Source organism: Molothrus ater, chromosome 1 (genome assembly GCF_012460135.2).
Source record: "Molothrus ater isolate BHLD 08-10-18 breed brown headed cowbird chromosome 1, BPBGC_Mater_1.1, whole genome shotgun sequence".
Taxonomy (NCBI): Eukaryota; Metazoa; Chordata; class Aves; order Passeriformes; family Icteridae; genus Molothrus; species Molothrus ater.
Genome location: NC_050478.2, coordinates 2,635,806 through 2,655,786, shown reverse-complemented (window position 1 = coordinate 2,655,786; position 19,981 = coordinate 2,635,806). Strand labels below are relative to the sequence as shown.

The following is a 19,981-nucleotide window of genomic DNA, read 5'->3' as shown; positions in this document are numbered from 1 at the left end:
AAGAAAGAGAAAGGAGACATTAGAAGGTTAGACAAGAATGATGATAAATCTGGTGACAGACACAGAGAGTCTGACACAGCTGGCTGTGATTAGACATTAAATTAAATCAATTTACATATTGAGTAAACAATTTTCTAAATTATATTTTAAAGCAGCAAAACATAAAGAAGTTGAAGCTTCTCAGCTTTTTAAGAGAAAAAAAATCTTAGCCGAGAGATTTTTCATAAAATATTACAGTAACAGAGCTGTGGCTGCCCCATCCCTGGAAGAGGTCAAGGCCAGGTTGGAGTAAAAGGCCTTAAAAAGAATCCTTCCAGAATTGGATTAATTGTGACCGTGTTCACAGGGATCTTAGGATGGGGGAAGAGATGAGGATCTGACTCCATGTTTCAGAAGGCTGATTTATTATTTTATGATGTAAATTACATTAAAACTGTACTGAAAGAATAGAAGAATGCATTTCATCAGAAGGCTGGCTAAGAATAGAAAAAGAAAGAATGATAACAAAGGCTTGTGTCTCGGACAGAGGGTCTGAGCCAGCTGGACTGTGATTGGCCATTAATTAGAAACAACCACATGAGCCCAATCCCAGATGCACCTGTTGCATTCCACAGCAGCAGATAACCATTGGTTACATTTTGTTCCTGAGGCCTCTCAGCTTCTCAGGAGGAAAAATCCGAGGGAAAGGATTTTTCATAAAACGTGTCTGCGACGGTTTAATGACAAGCTGGGCATGGGACACAGCACAGGGCAGGAATTCCAGGTGGGAGCGAGCAGCTGAGCTGGTGAAAGAAGCAATGTTTTAAGGGTCTTAGAGCAGAAGTGATCTGAAGGGGCACAGAGAGCTGTGAGGTGGCTGTGCACAATCAGATGTGCACAAAAGGAGTTCTCTGTTCTCCCCACCAGCCCCAAAGGCTCTGTATCAGCTTTTGCCCACAAAAATAAAAGAAATAGAGACTGAGCCCCAGTCTCCCAACAGCCTGAGCCCTCCTCCAGCAGTGAGGCTGCAGTGCTCTGGCTGAGGGCCCAACCCAAGCATAGATCAAACCCACCAAGCAGCTGCATGACAGTGAGGGAAGTCATTTTATGAGCTGAACAATGACAAATTCCAGCGACAGCTGCGCTGTGACATCACCCTGATACCCCAGCCCAAAAGTGGGGAAAGGGGAGCTGGACTGAAGAGCACAGCTGGTGGTCAGGGCCACGGGACTGGTGCCACAGTCATGTCACACACTGGATTAGCCAGTGCTGAAACACTGCTCATGCTTTGTGAGGGATCATGCCTGGATACGTACCTTCATCTCCCAGTAACAGCTGTGCCAGCTCCCAGCTGGTTTTTGTGACTCCATCCCACCTCACCACCCTCACAGTAAAGAATTTCTTCCTAATATCTGATATAAAGCTCCCCTCTTTCTGTTTAAATAAGATACCAGACTCTAAAGGCTTGACAGGACACCTGGAGGGAGCAATGTCATGGACTACCTTTGTTATCCTGAGGGTAAAACTGGACTGGGAGTCCATACAATATGTCCAGGAACAGGAAGGTGACACTAACCATGTCAACTTGGAAATTTACTTTTTTTTTAATGTTATGCCCAAATACACCTCAGTTTAAGGCAAGTCAAAGTCTTGCCTTGAAAAGCCTTCAGCTATGGTTACACAGATGTGTGTTACACACATCTTTTATGAAAAATCCTTTCCTTAGGATTTTTTCTCCTCAGAAGCTGAGAGGCCTCAGGAACAAAATGTAAACATTGATTATCTGCTGCTGTGGAATGCAAGAGGTGCAGCTGGGATTGGGCTCATGTGGTTGTTTCTAATTAATGGCCAATCACAGTCAGCTGGCTCGGACTCTGTCTGAGACAGAAGCTTTTGTTATCATTCCTTCTTTTTCTATTCTTAGCCAGCCTTCTGATGAAATCCTTTCTTCTATTATTTTAGTATAGTTTTAATGTAATACATATCATAAAATAATAAATCAGCATTCTGAAACATGGAGTCATATCCTTGTCTCTTCCCTCATCCTAAGCCCCCTGTGAACACGGTCACAGATCTGCTCTGCCCACACTCCAGATGGTGATTAGCCTTTTTTTCTTTTTTTCCTGATTTTTTTTTTTAGGCTCAAATAAGATATTATTATGAAATTCTCTATTCTGAGGGTGGGCAGGCCCTGTCACAGGGTGCCCAGAGCAGCTGTGGCTGCCCCTGGATCCCTGCAAGTGTCCAAGGCCAGGCTGGACAGGGCTTGGAGCAACCTGGGACAGTGGAAGGGGTTCATTGCAGGGGTTGGAAGGAGATGAGGATTAAGGTCTCTTCCAACCCAAACCATTCTGGGATTCTGTGAGGCCAAGCAAGCTTTGATCAGAGGGATGCAGCCCTCTGGCAGGAGGGAGGCTGGAGCTGCCACTGGGAACACTCAGAGCTGCACAGGGGCCAAAAAGAAACACAAGCTGCACCTGAGAGGCACACAAGTGTATTCCCATACTTGGAGCAGCTGGCCATATCATTAACCCCTCTCCCTTTACAGTCACTAAGCAGTACCTAAATTAAAAAAAAAAAATAAAAAATAAAAAGCTGTTCCAGGAAAAAGCTCTTAAAATGTTCATGCACCGCAGGGTTGGTTGACTCTTAGGAGCGTGCTGCAGGAACAGCACTGCTCTCCCAGCCAGGGAAAGGCAGTGCAAGGCTATCTTTGGCAGCTTGGGGTCACAGATATCCTCTGAAAACAACTCTGCTTTCGTCCTGCACACACATCTTATCTCCCTCTGAATGGAGCTTTGGAGCAACAGCAGCTGATAAACTGAACTGAAGCCTGGGATGAACCCAGCCCAGGGCTTTTGGAGATATTAGAGTGGTTCCAAAACCCACCAGCCTCCTCCTCCTCCTCCTCCTGAGCATCCCTCCATGCTCTTTACAAGGTCTAGAAAGTGCCTGGTCAGGCAGAGGGGCTAGATTTGGGTCAGGGGACTACAGAAGGACCAGAGGTCTCCTGAGAGCAGGCATCCCAAACCATCTGGCCCATAACCAGCAGCACACCCAGGTCAGAGAGGTGCAAATAAAACAGAAAATAAGAGAGCTGCCAAAACCTGCCCACTGGGGAAAATGTGAGAGCCACAGCAGAGCAAAACACTGAGGGAGCACAGAGCAAGAGCAGCTCATGGAATTAGCAGGAAACTGCAAGAATTTGGATCAGAGATTCATTTTGCTGCCTATCCTGAGGAGATATTTCTCCAGTCTATCATAGGCTTTTTTGCTTGGTCCCCGGCAAGCAAACTGGCAATGAGAGGATGTTATTTTTAAAAGGCAAATCCTGCTAACACATATTTTGCTAAGAATAGGTGCAGCCTGCAAAGAAGCCCAGTGTTTTCTTAACCTTATCAAGGCCCATCTGCTCTCTGGACCTCAGTTTTTCACTTGCCTACATTTCCTCTTTCTTATTGCTGGAATTCTCACATTTATTATTCCAGAGGCAAGTTTTCCCTCTGGTCAATGAAAATAATTCAGGAAAGGTAAGAATATGGAAAATCCTCCCAGTATGAGCTGGCTAAATGTGGATTGAAAAGCTTCCACCATATTCAGCCTTTGAGCTTCCTAGTTACTGTGCTTTCCCAATTTCCTTTCTACCTCCTCATTTCTCAAGTTGCAATTCTCTTTCAGATCTCCAATGTGACTGCCATGACAGTGACCATCCAAAATCCCATCTGATCAAAGGGAGAATGAGGTGGCCTCAGCAGCAGGGTGTTTTTCCCATCTCCATCCTGCTTGGCTTGCAACCTTTAACCTTCTCATCCAGTATCTGGTTACTTTATTCAGGGACTCCAGTGAACACGGCTTGGCCCAGGGTGGAGACCTGAATTCTGTTCTCACCAACTTTACACATGGCCCAGGGAAATCTCCAAAGCCTTCAGCAAAGCCAAGCTGGTTATTTATGTTCCTCCCACCCTCCTCACTCCTTGATTTGTTAAAGGTTTATTCTTGGGCACAATTCCCCCAATTCCTTTTAGAGCTCACATCTCAGTGTACGGATTGTGATTTTATCTCTGTTCCAGACACATTTCTGAATCTAATCAAGCTCCAGTTTTCCTTATTTAGGAGAGTGATTCTTTGCCCTGTAGCCTTTCTTTGTTTAAGTCTGATTCACTAAATCTCATTTAGGAACAGCTCAAAAAAATCCCTTTTTTTTTTTTTCCAGCTCAGTGATCTTTAAGGCAGAGGCTCAACAAAGAGTTCACAAATGTTGGATTTCTGTGTCCTTAGGTCCCTATGATATAGATTGACAGAATATAGGAGGCTTTCTATGGATGTCCCATCCCTGGAAGTGTTCAAGGCCAGTTTAAACAGGGCCCTGAGCAACCTGGTCTAATGAGTGCATCCCTGCCCATAGCAGGAGGTTGGAACCAGATGTCCTTTGAGGTCCCTCCCAGCCCAAACCATTCTGATCCTATGATTCTAGGGGTGGCCGCTTGGAGAATTCACCCTCTCCTACATGGCTGAGCAAAGAGAAGTTTGCATGGCAAGATCATCTCCCTCCCTAAGCCTGACAGCAGATGAACCAATGGCATCACCAGTGAGACAAACAACAGAATTAAAAGCTCAACAGATTTAAAAGCTTTTTTTCATCTGCTGCATCATTCTGACCCTGTCTTGGTAGGGCTGAGAAGAACTTCAGGGACTGAGCCACTTTCCAAAGGAGAGTCATTTATCAGGGCCTAATTATAACCAACACACGTAGATTTTCCATGGCAGCCTTGGCCTGGACAGGGAGCCAAACGTGGTACAGCATAAAAAATAAACAATCCATAAACATTTCCACTTCAGCCTCCTGACTCATAGGCAGCTCTGGACAATGGACAGGGATCAATAACCCTTTCCCGTGGTGCTTGCTCCCAGACTGGCTGCTCCCCTTGCTTTTCTCATCTCCTTTGGAGCAGGTTGCAGCCATGAGAGCAGTAAGATAAGCACAGACAGAGCAGGGGGGGGCTTGTTTTTGCAAGGTGCTGTGCAGGGAAATGAGTTTGATCCATCCTCAAAGTGATCCCCCACCAGGGTGAGGGCCAGGACTGATCTCTAGCTCTGAGTCCCAGCTCAGGAGGTAATCACAGCTTTATGAACAGGACAAATGCCCTTCCCCACGCCACTCAGCACCTCCGAGGGACAGCAAGGGGTGGGACAAGGGTCAGTGAGTTCCACGGATCAGGTGTCCCTGATGGGCACAGGGACTGAGCCACTTTCCAAAAAAGGGAAAACAGAAAATCAGGTAACACCTGAGAGGCTTAAAGATGATTGTGGAGCACAGCTAATTCCTACTTAATTGTGTTTCTAATTTATTTTGCTGCCAGTGAAAAATCATCCCTTTTACCACTGGAGTGGCAAAATCTTTTGTCTCTGACAGCTCATTTACAGGTGCTACCTGGATTCCAAACTGCCTGCTGTCCCCATGCCAAATGGGCGAGCAGCTGGAAAATTTAGAACTTCCTGGATTGTTCAAGACCAGGTTGGATGGGGCTTGGAGCAACCTGGTTTAGTGGAAGGTGTCCCTGCCCCTGGCAGGAGGTTGGAATGAGATGATTTTTAAGATCTCTTCCAATCCAAACCATTCTGGGATTCTGTAAAAACTATGTGTCACGCTTTGGTTGCCATTCTGAAGAACTTGGACTGACCTTCACAAGTGTTGAGTGACTCTCTGAAGGCAAGTTCTTCACCTCTGACTGTGGCAAACAATGGCATCCTGGACCTGGGAGGTTTTCTAGGATTCAAGGAGCACAAACTATCCAGCAACCCAAGCTGGGAAAAGGCTGAAGAGCCTGGCAAGAACCAGGCTGCTGGTGGGTCACTGTTCAGGAAAACTGAGCTGGACTGTAATTAGAGTTGGAGTAGGTCCCCCAGGGGATCTGAGGCAGCCTGACATGCTCATCTTGTAGGGAGGGGGTTCCACTACTACTACAAATGGCACGTCTGAGTAAACCCTATGGTGAATACATACCCAGATGTGATTAAAGCCTGGAGGGTGAGACAGGGCATTGGCAGTCACTGACCCAGAGCATGGAAAAGGATCTCTTACATCACTGTGAAAGCAGGACTGACAGGAGCCTTGGGGATCTGGTGCACCCCAGCTGCCCCACAACCAGCTGCTGCCTTGTGAGGCCTGACCTAGAACAGAGGCTGGACAGAGCTAAAGAATAAAGCAGGGATTATTAGGAGGCTTCAATAGATCCAACTTGGGCAGCACAAGAGCCCAGCCAGGGCTGTACCCCAGGAACTTAAAATGGCCCCAGAATGCATGAGCGCTCACAGGGTCTCTCACTTCGATCAGTTCTGCTCCATTTACATATTGGAGTGAATTGTCCAATTTCAGCTTTAGCCCAGGCAGTCCCATCTTTCTTGTTTTTCTCTCTCCAGCCCACGGTGTTTGTGCTCTTGGGGCTGAGATTTGGATCATTTGTCCTTGGTGCCCAGCTGGAGCAGGAATTGTTTTGTCTCCCTGCTCTGTGCACAGAGCTCAGCATGCCCTGATGTGAAGCTCAGACCCACACACTAAAGCAGCACAGAATCTGAAAAATATAAAAGCTAAAACCTGAGGCATCATACCCTCGGGTTCTGCTTCACCCACCCCTGCAGGCACCTCTTTACTGCCCTTCCTAAGAACCACCAGCAATGGGACTCTGTCCCCAGGTCATCTATTCAAGTGCACAAGCCCTTTCTACCAGGAGAGCTTTATTCAGCCTTTCCCAGCTTGGGTTGCTGGATTGTCTGTGCTCCTTGAATGCTCCTAGAGAACCTCCAAGGTCCAGGATGCCATTGTTTGCCATAGTCAGTGGTGAAGAACTTGCCTTCAGAGCGTCACTCCACACCTGTGAAGGTCAGTCCAAGTTCTTCAGAATGACAACAAAAGTGTGACACATCTAACACCCTCCCCTGCAGCAGTTTGGAGGCAGATGTTTTGTTCAAACCAAACCACCCACCCCACCCTATTTCAAGGGTGTGTCCTTGCAGGCACATCCACCCTGCTGAGAACCACATCCACCTACCTTTGACAGTGACCAGCACAGAGCTGTAGGTCTGCCCCGCCAGGTTGGAGGCCGTGCAGGTGTACAGCCCGTTGTCTGTCTGCTTGCAGAAGAGGATCTTCAGCACAAAGTTCTCCTGGTCATCCTCATAGATAACATGCCTCCGGCCTTCCACGATGACCTCGTTGTCCTTCTTCCACACAATCACGGGCTTGGGCTCTCCTGTCACGTAGCAGCTGAGCTTGGCGTGCTTGCCCTCGGTGACGCTGCAGGTGCGCGTCAGCGCCCCGAGCGCGGCGTTGCGCGCGCCCTTGGCCAGCCCCGCCGCCCGCTCGTAGTCCCGGGACAGGCTGTAGCCCAGGCTGGACAGCCCCTCCACCGCCGAGTAGGCAGAGGAAGGGTCCAGAGTGCCGTGGGAGATGTCCATCTTCCTGATCTCCTCCCGCCTCTTCTGCAGGTGGGACAGCAAGGAGGCCGTCTTGCCGCTGCCGTCGGGGTTGGAGGAGCCGCGCGTTTCCACCACCAGCGCGGCCGAGGCGCTGGCGGAGCCGATGAGGTTCTCTGCCCGGCATGTGTAGGTGCCACTGTCCCCCAGCTGGGCACACTGGATGGTGAGAGCGTTGGACTCGCCAGCAGACTCGATCTGGAAGCGCCCAGCATCTGCTTTGTTCCTCAAGTATCTCCCATCCTTCTCCCAGTTCACTGAGAGGGGAGGGCTGCCCTGGACTTTGCATTTGAACATGACGTCTTCTCCCAGGGTTACTTTGATGTTGGAAGGTTTCTGGATGAAGTAAGGAGCTGACTCTGTGACCGTGGTCTCCTCTCCCACCTTGATGCTGACAGCAGCAAAAGCCTCCCCGATGGTGTTCTTGGCCCGGCAGATGTACTGGCCACTGTCCTCCAGGTTCAGGTCGTAGATGGTTAGCCGGTACAAATCCCCATCCTCTGTGGTTTTAAACCTTCCCCCAGACTGCACTGGGAGTTTATCCTTTTCCCAGCTCACCACTGGGATGGGGTTTCCAACGATCTGGCAGCTCAGGGTGGCGTCCTTCCCTACAGACACCATGAACGCCTTGGGCCGGGTCAGGAAGCGCGGGACCCCGCTGAGCGAGCTGTAATCCATCCTGGCTTCCTTCCTGCAGGGAGAGAGAGAAAAGTGTCAGCAGAGAGCAGGGCAGAGGCTGCACCCAAAAACAAAAAAATCACTGCAGTCCCCTGCTATCAGGGTGTTTGTCACCTGGAACCCCCATGTGTGATGATGTTTCCCTCATCTTCAGGACGAGGGAAGAGGAAAAGATGAGAATCTTGGCTCTGTGTTTCAGAAGGCTGATTTATTATTTTATGATATTTACTATATTAAAAGAAAATTATATACTAAAACTATACTAAAAGAATAGAAGAAAGGATTTCAACAGAAGGCTAGAAAAGAAAGGAAATAACGATAATAAAATCTTGTGATTGACCACAGTCCTGACACAGCTAGACTGTGATTGGCCATTAATTAAAAACAATTCACATGAGACCAATCAAAGATGCACCTGTTGCATTCCATAGCAGCAGATAATTATTGTTTACATTCAATTTCTGAGCTCTCTCAGCTTCTCAGGAGAAAAATCTTAGCAAAAGTATTTTTCAGTGAATATTTCTGCAACACCCATGTTTTCAATGCCCTTCTCATTATGGGTGAGGCAGCCTTAGAATATTATTGGTCTTGAGGATTTCTTATATTTGAGGGTAATAAACTGCTGCATAAGGCAGTTCACTTCCCCACAGAGCCTCTGGGCGAAAGGGAACTCTGGGCAGTTCATACAGAAGGAAAATGATGCTGCCTTTCCTCTGTGGCACTCAGAAAGTGACCTGCACTAAAGCTCTGTGACGGATGGGCTGGTTCTGCAACCACGAGGAACAAACTGGACACCACAATCTGAGATAGGTCTGCCCATCAAAGTACTGCCTCCATCTCAGAATTTGGGTTGGAAGGGACCTTGAAAATCATCTCGTTCCAACCCCTTGCCATGGGTAGCAATGTCACCCCCTAGACCAGGTTTTCCAAGAAGATTTGAGTGCACCGTTTCTCTTCAAGCTGTTGTGATAGATGAGTAATGCCATGACTGACTCTCACAATTAATGGACAATAATCATGTAGGTAGGTTAAGAAAAGTTTATAGATTTATAGTTATGTTGTACCCCCTCACGTGGTTATCCAGAGACAGCTGGAGTTGGGACACCTGGGAGGGCTGGCCTGTCACTGTGGGGACATCTGACCTTCAATCAGGATTTGAGGAGGAGATCTCCACCACTGCACAGCAAAGAAGGGGCTGATGGACAGAACTTTGGGAGGGGTTAAAGGGTTAAAAGGGAAAACCTCCATTGTGAGGGGGCTGAACACATGGCGGGGAAAATCTTTTGCTCCCAGCACCATAACCCTTTTTCTTTATTCAGTCTCCTGTTGTATTTTTGATAAGGTTTGATAAACCTTCCTAAACCATGAAAAGTGAGTAGCTATTTCTCACACTGCTTAACCTCTTTGGCCTCATGATGCCAGACCCCTCTGTCCTGGCAGCTCCTGCCTGACCATGGGAATGGTCCTACTCCAGGTGAGCACATCCCTGCTTTTTCACCTTCCGAGTGCTGCACACAGCAGAAGGACCAGGGCTCTGGGTGCTGTAACTCAGAAAGGAAATAAAACCCAGTCAGTGAGACAGAAATATCCTTCTTAATCCTGCAGCAGTTTGGCTTCCCTGCTGGCCACACACCCACCCACTCTCTCACCCAATGGCAGGTGCTCTCACCAGCTCCCCCCTGCTCCAGCAGAAATCAATAGGAGCAGGCCAAAACCCTGCTTTAATTTCTTAAATCACCATTTCTCCATCCTCCTCCAGCTCCTGTCAGTGCATTTTTGTTAATGCACAAATCACTGATGGCATCAGGGACTGAGGGCAGGATCAACTTGCTGCATGACCTTGGGAAAAATCACTGATTTTACCAATTTCTTGTCACCCGTCCCACTTCTTCATATCAAGACAGGGATGGGCTAGCAAATAATTATGTGCACAGTGTATATATGACAATGTGCTTGCTGAGATAAATGACAAACAGTGCATGAAAATTAATAAGAGATTATAAATTTAATTCCATTTATGCTGCTGGGGATTGAAAAATACAAGTTTACCATTAAATCCATACACTGGAAAAGGGGTGGCACAAAAATACAAAATGGTATTTGCTATGAGAGCCCAAGAAACTTTTGGAAAACTGCTTCAGGCACAGGGTGGGATTCTTGGGGTTGTCCTGAGCAAGGCCAGGAGCTGGACTCAATGTCTTTGTGGGTCCCTTCCAGCTCAGGATATTCCATGATTTTGGGATCATTATTATCATTCCAATAGTATTGCCAAGCCAAACTTCAAACTTCATCCTTGTCACAGATCTAAGGCAAAACCAAATGTAACCTTTCTACGTTTAACAGAAAATATACCCCATGTCCTGTCCTACCCTGTGTCTCCCACTCCAAAGACCACACAAAATAACAAGGAGCAATCAAAGACTTTTCCTTTTAGACGAGATCAATCCTTTCTAAACTAATTCAATTTTGGTTGCTTTTGTTTCCTGGTATTGAGCAAATTTCATTATTCTGCCACAAATCGTTAGAAAATAAAGAAACAAGTTCCAAACATTAAATCTGGGAGGGGGGAAAAAAGTAACAGGGAAAACTTACTTTTAGTACGTGCTAAGCTGGTAAAGAATGATTGACTTGCAGTCATCATTGACCAGCTGACTTTCTGTCAAGTGGCCACCTTCAATACACAGATCTTGTTTTCTCTTGGTCTCAAACCAGTCTAGAAATCTCTGAATTAGTTTGAAATTCTCTGGACCCTCTTACAACCCCAACCTCTGCCCTCAGCTGAGCTCTTAAATGTGTTTTCCATAAACGCTTGTGCAGCTGCAAGCAGAGAAGCTGCATGGAGGGCTAGAAGGGGCAGATAGGAGCCTGGGACTTGAGCCAAAGTACACTGAAGTCAGTGGAAATTTCCACTGAAGTCGATTGATTGACAATCAGAGTCTCCTGCTCATTTGGGGAAGGACCATTTCAGCGCTCAGGAGGAGATGCTGAGGTTCAGCTCAGCTCTGGAGAGCCCAGCAGAACCCTTCACTGCATTAACTGAGAGTTAACAATCAAAACACAGACTCAGAGCTCATGTCCTAGTAATTCCCAGCCATTATCTTGAACTTCAGGCTGCACTGTGCCATCAAAGCACTTGGATTCACCTTCAGCAGACAGTGCCACAATCTCACCCTTCCTGGGTTCCTGTTGTGTCCAACAGAGACATCACTCTGACTTATTTCCAGCTTTGTAGTGTCAAAAAGAGCAAAAAAATAGAGTTACTTCACTTCTCCCTCAAACTGGGCTCTGCATAGTATGGACAAGTGCCTGGAGCACTGAGGTGGCTACAGAGACAGGAGAGGAGCTGCCAGGGACCTCTCAGCAACCAGGGCCTTCCCTCAGCCCATCTGTGTGCCATTCCCATCACCTGGGCCCCAGGACACCTTTCTGGGCCTGCAGGAGCAGGGTGAAGGCTCCCAAAGCTTATGCTCTTATGCTGCTCACTTCCTAGAGTGCAGCCTTCTCTCCCTGCTAAGCTGTGCCCAAAAAACCACACCCCAGATGTTCCCTGGTACCTCTGAGAGTCAAAAGCAGTCAAAAAGCAGAGTCAGGAACAGCCAAAACCAGTCAAAAACCAGAGAGTCAGGAACAGCCAAAAAGCAGTCAAAAAACAGAGTCGGGAACAGTCAAAAAACAGAGAGTTGGCAGCAGTCAAAAAACTGTCAAAAAACAGAGAGTCAGGAACAGCCAAAAACCACCACACTCCTGTTGGTTTTGCTCCTGAACCAAACTGGTGCAGCAAATCCATCCAAGATGCTTCTTCCCAGTGGCCTCAAGGTCCAGCTTCCCTCTCCCATGGCTCCCAAAAACTCATCTGGTGTTTGCAACTCCTCCCCACCCAGTTCAAGACCCTGTGGCCACAGACCTCCTAGTGTGGGGTGAAAACCCACATCCCCTGCTTTTACCTACACCTCCAGCAGCTTTCACCACGTGCCTTCACACTCTATAAGGTTTTTACACCTTTATGAATGGCCAGAATGCCAGAAGAAAACCCAGGTATCAGTGAAAACAGTGCGTGCTCATCATTATTTTGGATATTTTTCTAACATGGAAAGAAAGAACAGGATTGGTTCCTTGTTTTGCTGCTGGCTTGCTTTATAATTATGAGATAGACACTCCAATTGTAGTATTTTTAGGCCCCATCTGAAAAAAAGGGGGGAAAAATTGTTTTATGGGTGTGCAGAGCATGAAATGCAGTAAGAGGCACGAAATCCTAACCTGCAGCAAGGATGAGGCTGTGTGTGTATCTAACACATCTAACAAGTTAGACAGGCTGCACAAGATAAGTTATATTCCTTAATTTCAAATGGGATAAAACACTGGATTAGGATGATAAATAGATTTAGGAGCCAGGAGAGGATAGACTTGTGAATGTACTGAAAGGACAAGATTTAATATTTCTACTGTGTAACTTGTCAATCAACTTATTCAATAATTACTCTGATTTCAATTACTTACAGATTCATTCAAACTTCAAAAAAGTCCAATAACTCTGAAACTTAAAAAAAAAAAAAAAATAGCCACTCTCTGCAAGTGCCAGGAAAACTCCCTTGGAAGCAACAGGACCAGCAACAAAGCATGAATAAAGCCAGTCAATGCAAATGCCCTTTCCAATAAATCTCAGACATTTGCCAGTGTCACATTTCCCCACGTAATCCCTCTGTGATGAATCATTTGCAGCAGAGATCACATTCCCGTCCTGGGCATTTCTGAGCACGCCAAAGGCAAACTGGCAGCACGTATAATTTTGCTTATGTCTTTATTCATTCAGATTTCCCCTGGTTTGTGTTTGGGGGAAGAGGCAGCACTGCACAGAGCTGTCAGATAAATAAAGAAATCACTGCCCTGGAGCCAACAAGCAGCTGGTCCAGGCCTCCTGCCCACTCCTGTGCCACCACTGCCAGTGTCTGCTTCCCATGGTCAGGGGAATGAGTGCCTTGCAGTGGGAGCCACCAGAGAGTTGTCCAGTTCCTGATGGAATATTTGGAAGTGGGACTCATCAGGAGGCGGAGAGCCCTGATGGTGGTTCATCACCAAATCCTGAATGGTTTGGGTTGGAAGGGACCTTAGAGACCCATGGTCCACCCCTGGTAAACCACCCTGTTCCACCTCACCGCGGGCAGGGACGCCTATCACCATCCCAGGGTGCTCCAAGCTATTCTGTGATTTCTAGAGTGAGAAGTGACGATCAAACACCTGGACCCCAAAACCCCTACCCCACCATGTGTGGTCACCACCTGCCCTGTGACAGCAATTCCTCCATCCACATTCCCTCACTGGCATCAGGAATAAAGCAAAGGGCAGAGTGAGCCTGCAGAGCCCAGCTGGGTGATTGTGCCCCTCTTGGTCTGGCCCATACCCTGTGTTTTGGGGTCAGAGGTTGCACTGGAGCCCCCCTGAGGGTCCCTTCCCACCTGAGCCACCCCACAGCCCTCAGACACGAGGGATCTCTGCTCCTGGCCTGCCTGCCCCTGGGTTTGGGGCTCTTCTTGTTCCTGTGGTGGCTGGAGGGGCTCACCAAAGGCAGGAGCTGCACTCCTGGGTCTGTCCTGGCAGCTGGGGGTTCTGAAGGAGAATCCCAGAATGGTTTGGGTTGGAAGGGACATTAAAAATCATCCCATTTCACCCCTGCCATGGCAGGGACACCTCCACTGTCCCAGGCTGCTCCAACCCCATCCAACCTGGCCTTGGACACTTCCAGGGATCCAGGGGCAGCCACAGCTGCTCTGGGAAACCTGTGCCAGGGCTTTGCCACCCTCTGAGGAAGAATTTCCTCCTAATATTCCGTGCCCTCTGGCACTGGGAGCCATTCCCTGTGTCCTGTCTCTCCATCCCTTGTCCCCAGTCCCTCTCCAGCTCTCCTGGAGCCCCTCCAGGCCCTGCCAGGGGCTCTGAGCTCTCCCTGCAGCCTTCTCTTCCCCATGCTGGACCTTCAGCTGTCCCAGCCTGGCTCCATCCCAGCCTCCTGGGATTCACTGAGCAGTGCTAGCTGATGGGTTGGGTTGGTTTCACATTGTTTCATCGGGAGCTGATCTGCACCTGGACACCTTCTACAGGCTCTGAGAGGGCAGAGGTCCCCAACCATGGTGAGCTGAGCTGTCCCCCAGGCTATCAGCAGCCTGTGATGAAGCTCTTGGTGTGAGACAGGACAGGGGGAACAGGTCATTCTCTGTCCAAGCCTTTCCATTCAAGGATTAGAAAGAGAATCCTGTCCACTACTGTAAGAAAATTACACCAGAGGTTTATGTCCAAAAAGGAGTCAGAGGAGTCCTTTTTGGCTTTATTCAAATAAAGGGAGAGGCCATGGGGCATTCTCCTGGGATCTCTCAAATTTTTGGAGGTCACAACCTCCTTTTTATCCCAATTTCCAGCCACATTTCCCTTCTCTCTTTCCCCGTTGGCTGAGGTACTTGAGAGGTTCAGACTTCCCAAAACACCTGATACCAAAGATTCCCCTCTAATATATAACCCTCCTTTTAATTTTTAATTCTTATGGAATTTAGGGGTTTTTCTTCTCCATTGTTTGTTTCTTTCTTTCTTTCATTCTTTCATCTTTCCATGTCTAATTTCATTTATCAGCAAACCTAAAGTTTATTTGTAAAAGCAAAGATCTTTTTCCATTAATCAATCAGTGGAACCCTTCCCATTGTTTCTTTTGTCTCCCAGTGTTGGTTTTATCTACCAGCAGCCCCACAGCTTGTTTGGAAAGACAAATCCACTATTCCTCTCAACCACGACTCAGAGCAAAAAGCACCGTGCAATCCATCCCATAAAACATTCCCGAGACAAAGGAGACCATGAGTAGCAAAATTAGAGACTTTGGGGACATAATTAAACCTAAGGGATCACCAAGGTCCAAACACAGATCAGAAGCACAGAATTTCAACACCACATTAAGCCCTTCATGACCCTGTTTGCTCATTTCCTCAATCCTCTTTTACCCTTTCTTTGGTCAAAAATACATTGATTTGAGGTATTTTTCTTGCCTTTGGAGTTTATGTTTCCTGAGCTTCCTCTGCAATGCTAGATTCTAATCCTCTCACTCCTTTTCCTGACAGGAAAGGCAGGATTTACAGGGAACCTCCTGTCTCTGAATCCTGAGCTTTCAAAGAACATCCCTGAAACGAAAGCTCCAGATAAAAATCAAGGCAGCGCCGCTATTACTGCATTTTACACGACTTATCTGCTTGTATTGTTCCATCTAAAAACATCAGGAAATGGAATCCGTGGGTGGGAAGGGAAGTCCATGAGTTGTCAAATGGGAAGTTTGGGTTTCCTTTGATGTTTAAAATCCTGCTGAGGGAAAACAGCAGCAACTCAGCTGCCCTCTCAATTCCAGCAGCCTCCCAGGGAATGGACAACTCTGGAATAGCACCGAGGGTTGGGTGTCAGCTGCAGGCTGGGTGACATCAGCCAGGCTCTGGTGGGTGCCTGAGAGGCATCAGAGCAGACAGGGAGCTCTGGGGGTGAAATGCACACCAGCACACCCAGTGCTGCCTGCCCATGACACCCCCAAATCGGGGCTCGGCGCTCTAATCCAGGCGGGCGGGATTTATCCCCTTCCAGCGGTATCTGTGCCTCAGGAGCTGGGCTCAGGGCTTAGCTTGGCCTACTCTGAATTCCACTCCAGTGAGGGAGAAGCGATTTTGGCATGTCCAAAGGTCACTGGATGGGCAGATGGGGGAGGTTTCTGTGGGGGATCCATCACTGGAGGTGTTGGACACAGAACCTGCAGCACACAAAGCCTTTTGCAAGGAGCTCCAAACTGGGCTCGGAGTAAGGCTTTGTTGGAACCCAGGACATCCCTCTGGCTGCCCTGGATGGCTCCAGCCCCTGGGAGGGGGCTCACAGGTCCTAGCACAAAGCAAAAGACACCTGTGCCTTTGATCTTAACCCATGGAGAAAATTACCAACCTTATGTGAAGATTTGCAAGCCACGAGAGTTTAAGTAGAACGATAGTTAGCTTGTCACAAAGTAGAAAAGTTGAATTTTGGGGTTCCTAGAATGGGGGTTCAGGGGGCAAGATGGAGGGATTTGGGCATGCCTTGTCCTTCTTCTTAGCCTCCATCTTCTGGGTGATGTTGGCACTTCTGGATTGGTTTAGAGTAGAGACAGGGTGTTCTAACATAGGTGATAGGTGTTGGAAAATTATTGTAAATAAAGTACACGTAGGTTTTAGTATAAAAAGATAACACCACCCCAAGGGTGGTCAGTGTGCCACAAACCAACCTGCCAGACAGATCTCAGCAGGTCAGAAAATGAATGTTATAAATAACAGAGAATAAACAACCTTGAAAACCACAGCCAAAGAATCCTTACTCCTTCTTCAAGCACCAGGCTGGGAAAAAAAGAGACTTTCTAACACCTTGGGGTCATCTTGACCACAGAGACTCTGACAAGGTTTGTCTGCATTCCCTCCCATCCACAGCCTCCATCCTAAGCCAAAATCCATGGGAGATGTTGAGGGGAAGCTCCTGGCAGGTCAGGCGCTGACATGGTGTTAAACATGGTGAGCAGCCCTCAGGGAAAAGGAGAAGCTCAAGACAATTCTGACCTTCAGGGTATGGCTAAAATGCACCAAGTGCCTCAGAGGGACCTGCACCCCCTCATGCTCCCCCTGTTAATCCCTTACCAATAACCTGGGTGTTCCCAATGATTGGTAGCAAACACGGATTCAAACATTTAGAGAATTCCAACAAGGAGAAAGAACAAATCACGTGGTTTGTGAACATCACGGGGCAAGAGGGTCAGACACCTCCCAGCCACGTAAGCAGCACAAACTCCATAAAAACCACGAGAGATTCAAGTCTCTTAGGTGATTTATATGCTTAAAACACTTTTTATCTTTCCTCTCTACGGAGACAGACTTATCTTAGAAAACTCATCCCACTTTCAGCCACCTGGCCTGAAACCATTTTCCATCAACACACCAACAGCTCCAAGAAACTCCATGCAGGGAAGGGATTTCATCCTCCTTGGGTTTTAGTGCAACATGGGGACTTCACATCCCACCCTTGATGGAGCTACAAAACCACCCCCAAAACTTCCAGAGGCCCAAAACTGCACAGAGCAGCCCCTCAGGACTCCACAGCAGCCACTTTTCCTTCTATTTTTCTGAGCCTCCCAGGGCTGCTCTGACAACAGCAAAAGGCCAAAGCAGCAGGGAGGCCTGGGCACATTGTGATGCTCACTCCTTTTCTGTGGGGCTGAGAATAAAGGAGACAAATGCAGAGAAAACACACAAATTCTGGGGTTTCTCACCCAGGAGACAGAAAAGGAGCAACATAAATCTAGAAACTTCATCACAAATTTCACCCAACTGCATTTTGCTTTACACACAGGCCAGAAGAGAAGCAGCTGTGGCAGAATCCCAGAAAATAAACCAGACTTGCAAAGCTAGAAATGCTCCTGTTTTAGCCCATGTGATTTCCTACAGGAGGGAGTTGCAGGGTCACAGCTCCCATATGGACAAAGAATTCCCTTGGTGACAATCAGCCACGACCTAAGCCCTTGTATTTTAACAAGTGCACGTCATTGTCATTACAGTCACTCCACCCCATTGAGCTGTAGGGCCCAAAATAGCCTCAGCTGTCCAGCTCCATCTCTCCCTATCTCCCCTCAGAACCATTTGGAGAAATGGGAGGAGGATGGGGGGCTGCAGAGTGGATCTGTATTGACACCAGAGAGGAGCTCAGAGGGGAAAAAAGTCCTGGCTGAAGAGAAAAGCTGCACTGAGATGATGCCCTGGAAATAAAGGTTTTTGAAACATTCCTTTCTGCCACCTCTCCATGTGTTTTTCCAGGCTCTCCACGCCCAGTGGTGTCTCAGATTTGGGGAAAAAGTGTATCAAGTTGAGTCTACAGCTCTAAACTTGATTTTTTTTCACTTTCTCCTGAGGCTGATCTTTGCTCAGAAGTAATTAAGCAAAACAATCCACATTTGGCTCAGAGAAAAGGAAGGAGGGATTTACTACCTGCACCTTCAGCTCCATGCCCAAATAAGTTTCATAAAGCAAAACATCCACCAGCCCAGCACAAAACCAACCTCACCCTCCCTCAGCTACCAACAACCTTCTCCACTTCCTGCTGGACCTCCAGCATCCCCAAATCCACCTCTCCTTAGCTGAAGGCTTTGGTCTTACCTGGAGTCTTGTCTGAGTCTGGGGAGGACAACGCTCCGGGCAGAGGAAGAAAAATCCGATTCCTACTGAGATGAAAGGAGAGGGAAGAGGGAAGAGGGGAACAGAGGACGTGGGGAGACCATGTTGGCTTGGGTTCCCCCCCGCTTTCCCCTCCAGGAAATAAAACAGAAACCTCAGCAATGGCAGGGAGGTGCAGAAGGTGCCCCCAAGTCCCCCTGCAGTGGCTCTGCTGGCCAGGGTTAGGCTGTGCCGCCCCCCTGACCCTCCTCTGGGTTGTCCTCCTCCAGTCAAATCGCTGACGTGCTCCTCCTTGCCTCCAGAGCCCAGCTCCAAAATAGCTCTGGGTGTCATTTACCGGGCAGATTAAATTTCCTGCAGCACACAGGCAAAAGGGCAGCGCTTTAGGGACTCACTGCCACAGCCCAGCAACAGAAGGGGGCAAAAACCCCAAAAGTGGAGGTTTGGGGACAGGCTGTGGGGACAAGGAGGGTCAGAGGTGTACCTCAAGGGTCCATGCCACAGCTAAATGTGATGGGGGGATTCAGGAATGGGGGGCTGCTGAATTATCAGCGTTGCACACTTGGACAGGAATCCTGTCCCAAAGGCATCAGATCAATAGTAGGTTTATTTATAAATAAATAAATAGCTCCCAGGCAGGAGCTGTTACAATGGCAAATCAACAGCAAGTTAATAATCTAAGTGTGTCTGTGACCCTTCACCTTGTACATATATATAATATATATAGGTTATATGAAGTTATGTGTACATATGTATAACCCATATATAACATATATATATATATATATATAATTTCCCCACCTTTTTACCTCATGAATACAAACCATGTGCAAAAATCACCCGAGCAGCCAATCCATCACATCTCAGAGGCTCAACATCATCATTTCTATGTTTACAAGTCAAATTTCTAGTTTTATAAACAATTTCCATGGGGTCCGTGCCAATTCTCATTGGCAATCACAGTGTTTTAAATTTAAAACCGATTTTTGCTAATGGTCAAAGAGCTACAACAGAGCCCAGCAGGCTCCCCCACAACCACTTCAGCTCTGTGCAAATAGCAGGAGTGAACTGCAAGATGTGCTTATTTTTGGCAGTAAACAAAGCAGATAAGGTGCTGCATAGCCCAAGGCTCTGAAGACACAGTGATAGGTTGTGTTAAATCACTTTTCAGGGCACAAAACCACCACCAGGGCAGCACAAGGGAGTTTTAGCTGGGTTTTTGAAAGCAGGGCTTGAAGAGAGTCACAGAATTCCAGACTGGTTTGGGTTGGAATGGAGCTTAAAGATCACCTTGTTTAATTCCCCAGGAATTGTCCAAGGCCAGGCTGGACAGGGCTTGGAGCAATTTGGGATAGTTGGAGGTGTCCTTGCCCACACAGGGTGTGGAATGAGATGAGGTTTAAGGTCCCTCACAGCCCAAACTATTCTGTGATTCTGTCAAAATTAATAATATTACCGGATTGAGGAGAAAAAAATATTTAAGATGCTACCTGAACGCCCTGTGCATTGGCTGAGGGACTTTATCCAATGTTCAGCATTGTGAAAAACTCATCTCCTCTTAAAGACAGTGCCCACCGGGCTTGTTCTGCCCTCTCTCCTGAAGGTGGATTAAAGTTTCAGCTGTAGGACTTGCAGAGGCTTCCCAAAGGCAC

The 19,981-nt window shown here is 47.6% G+C and overlaps 1 protein-coding gene across 1 annotated transcript in view; it reads right to left on the bottom strand.

The window, feature by feature from the left end:
* Nucleotides 1–18,511, bottom strand: part of OBSCN (obscurin, cytoskeletal calmodulin and titin-interacting RhoGEF) — a 159,842-nt gene extending 141,331 nt beyond the window's left edge. The window contains 2 exon segments of the mRNA XM_054514079.1: nucleotides 7,029–8,143; nucleotides 18,312–18,511. Of these exon segments, the coding sequence (XP_054370054.1) occupies nucleotides 7,029–8,130 (1,102 nt within the window). The 5' untranslated portion in view covers nucleotides 8,131–8,143; nucleotides 18,312–18,511.
* Nucleotides 18,512–19,981: the final 1,470 nt, after the last annotated feature.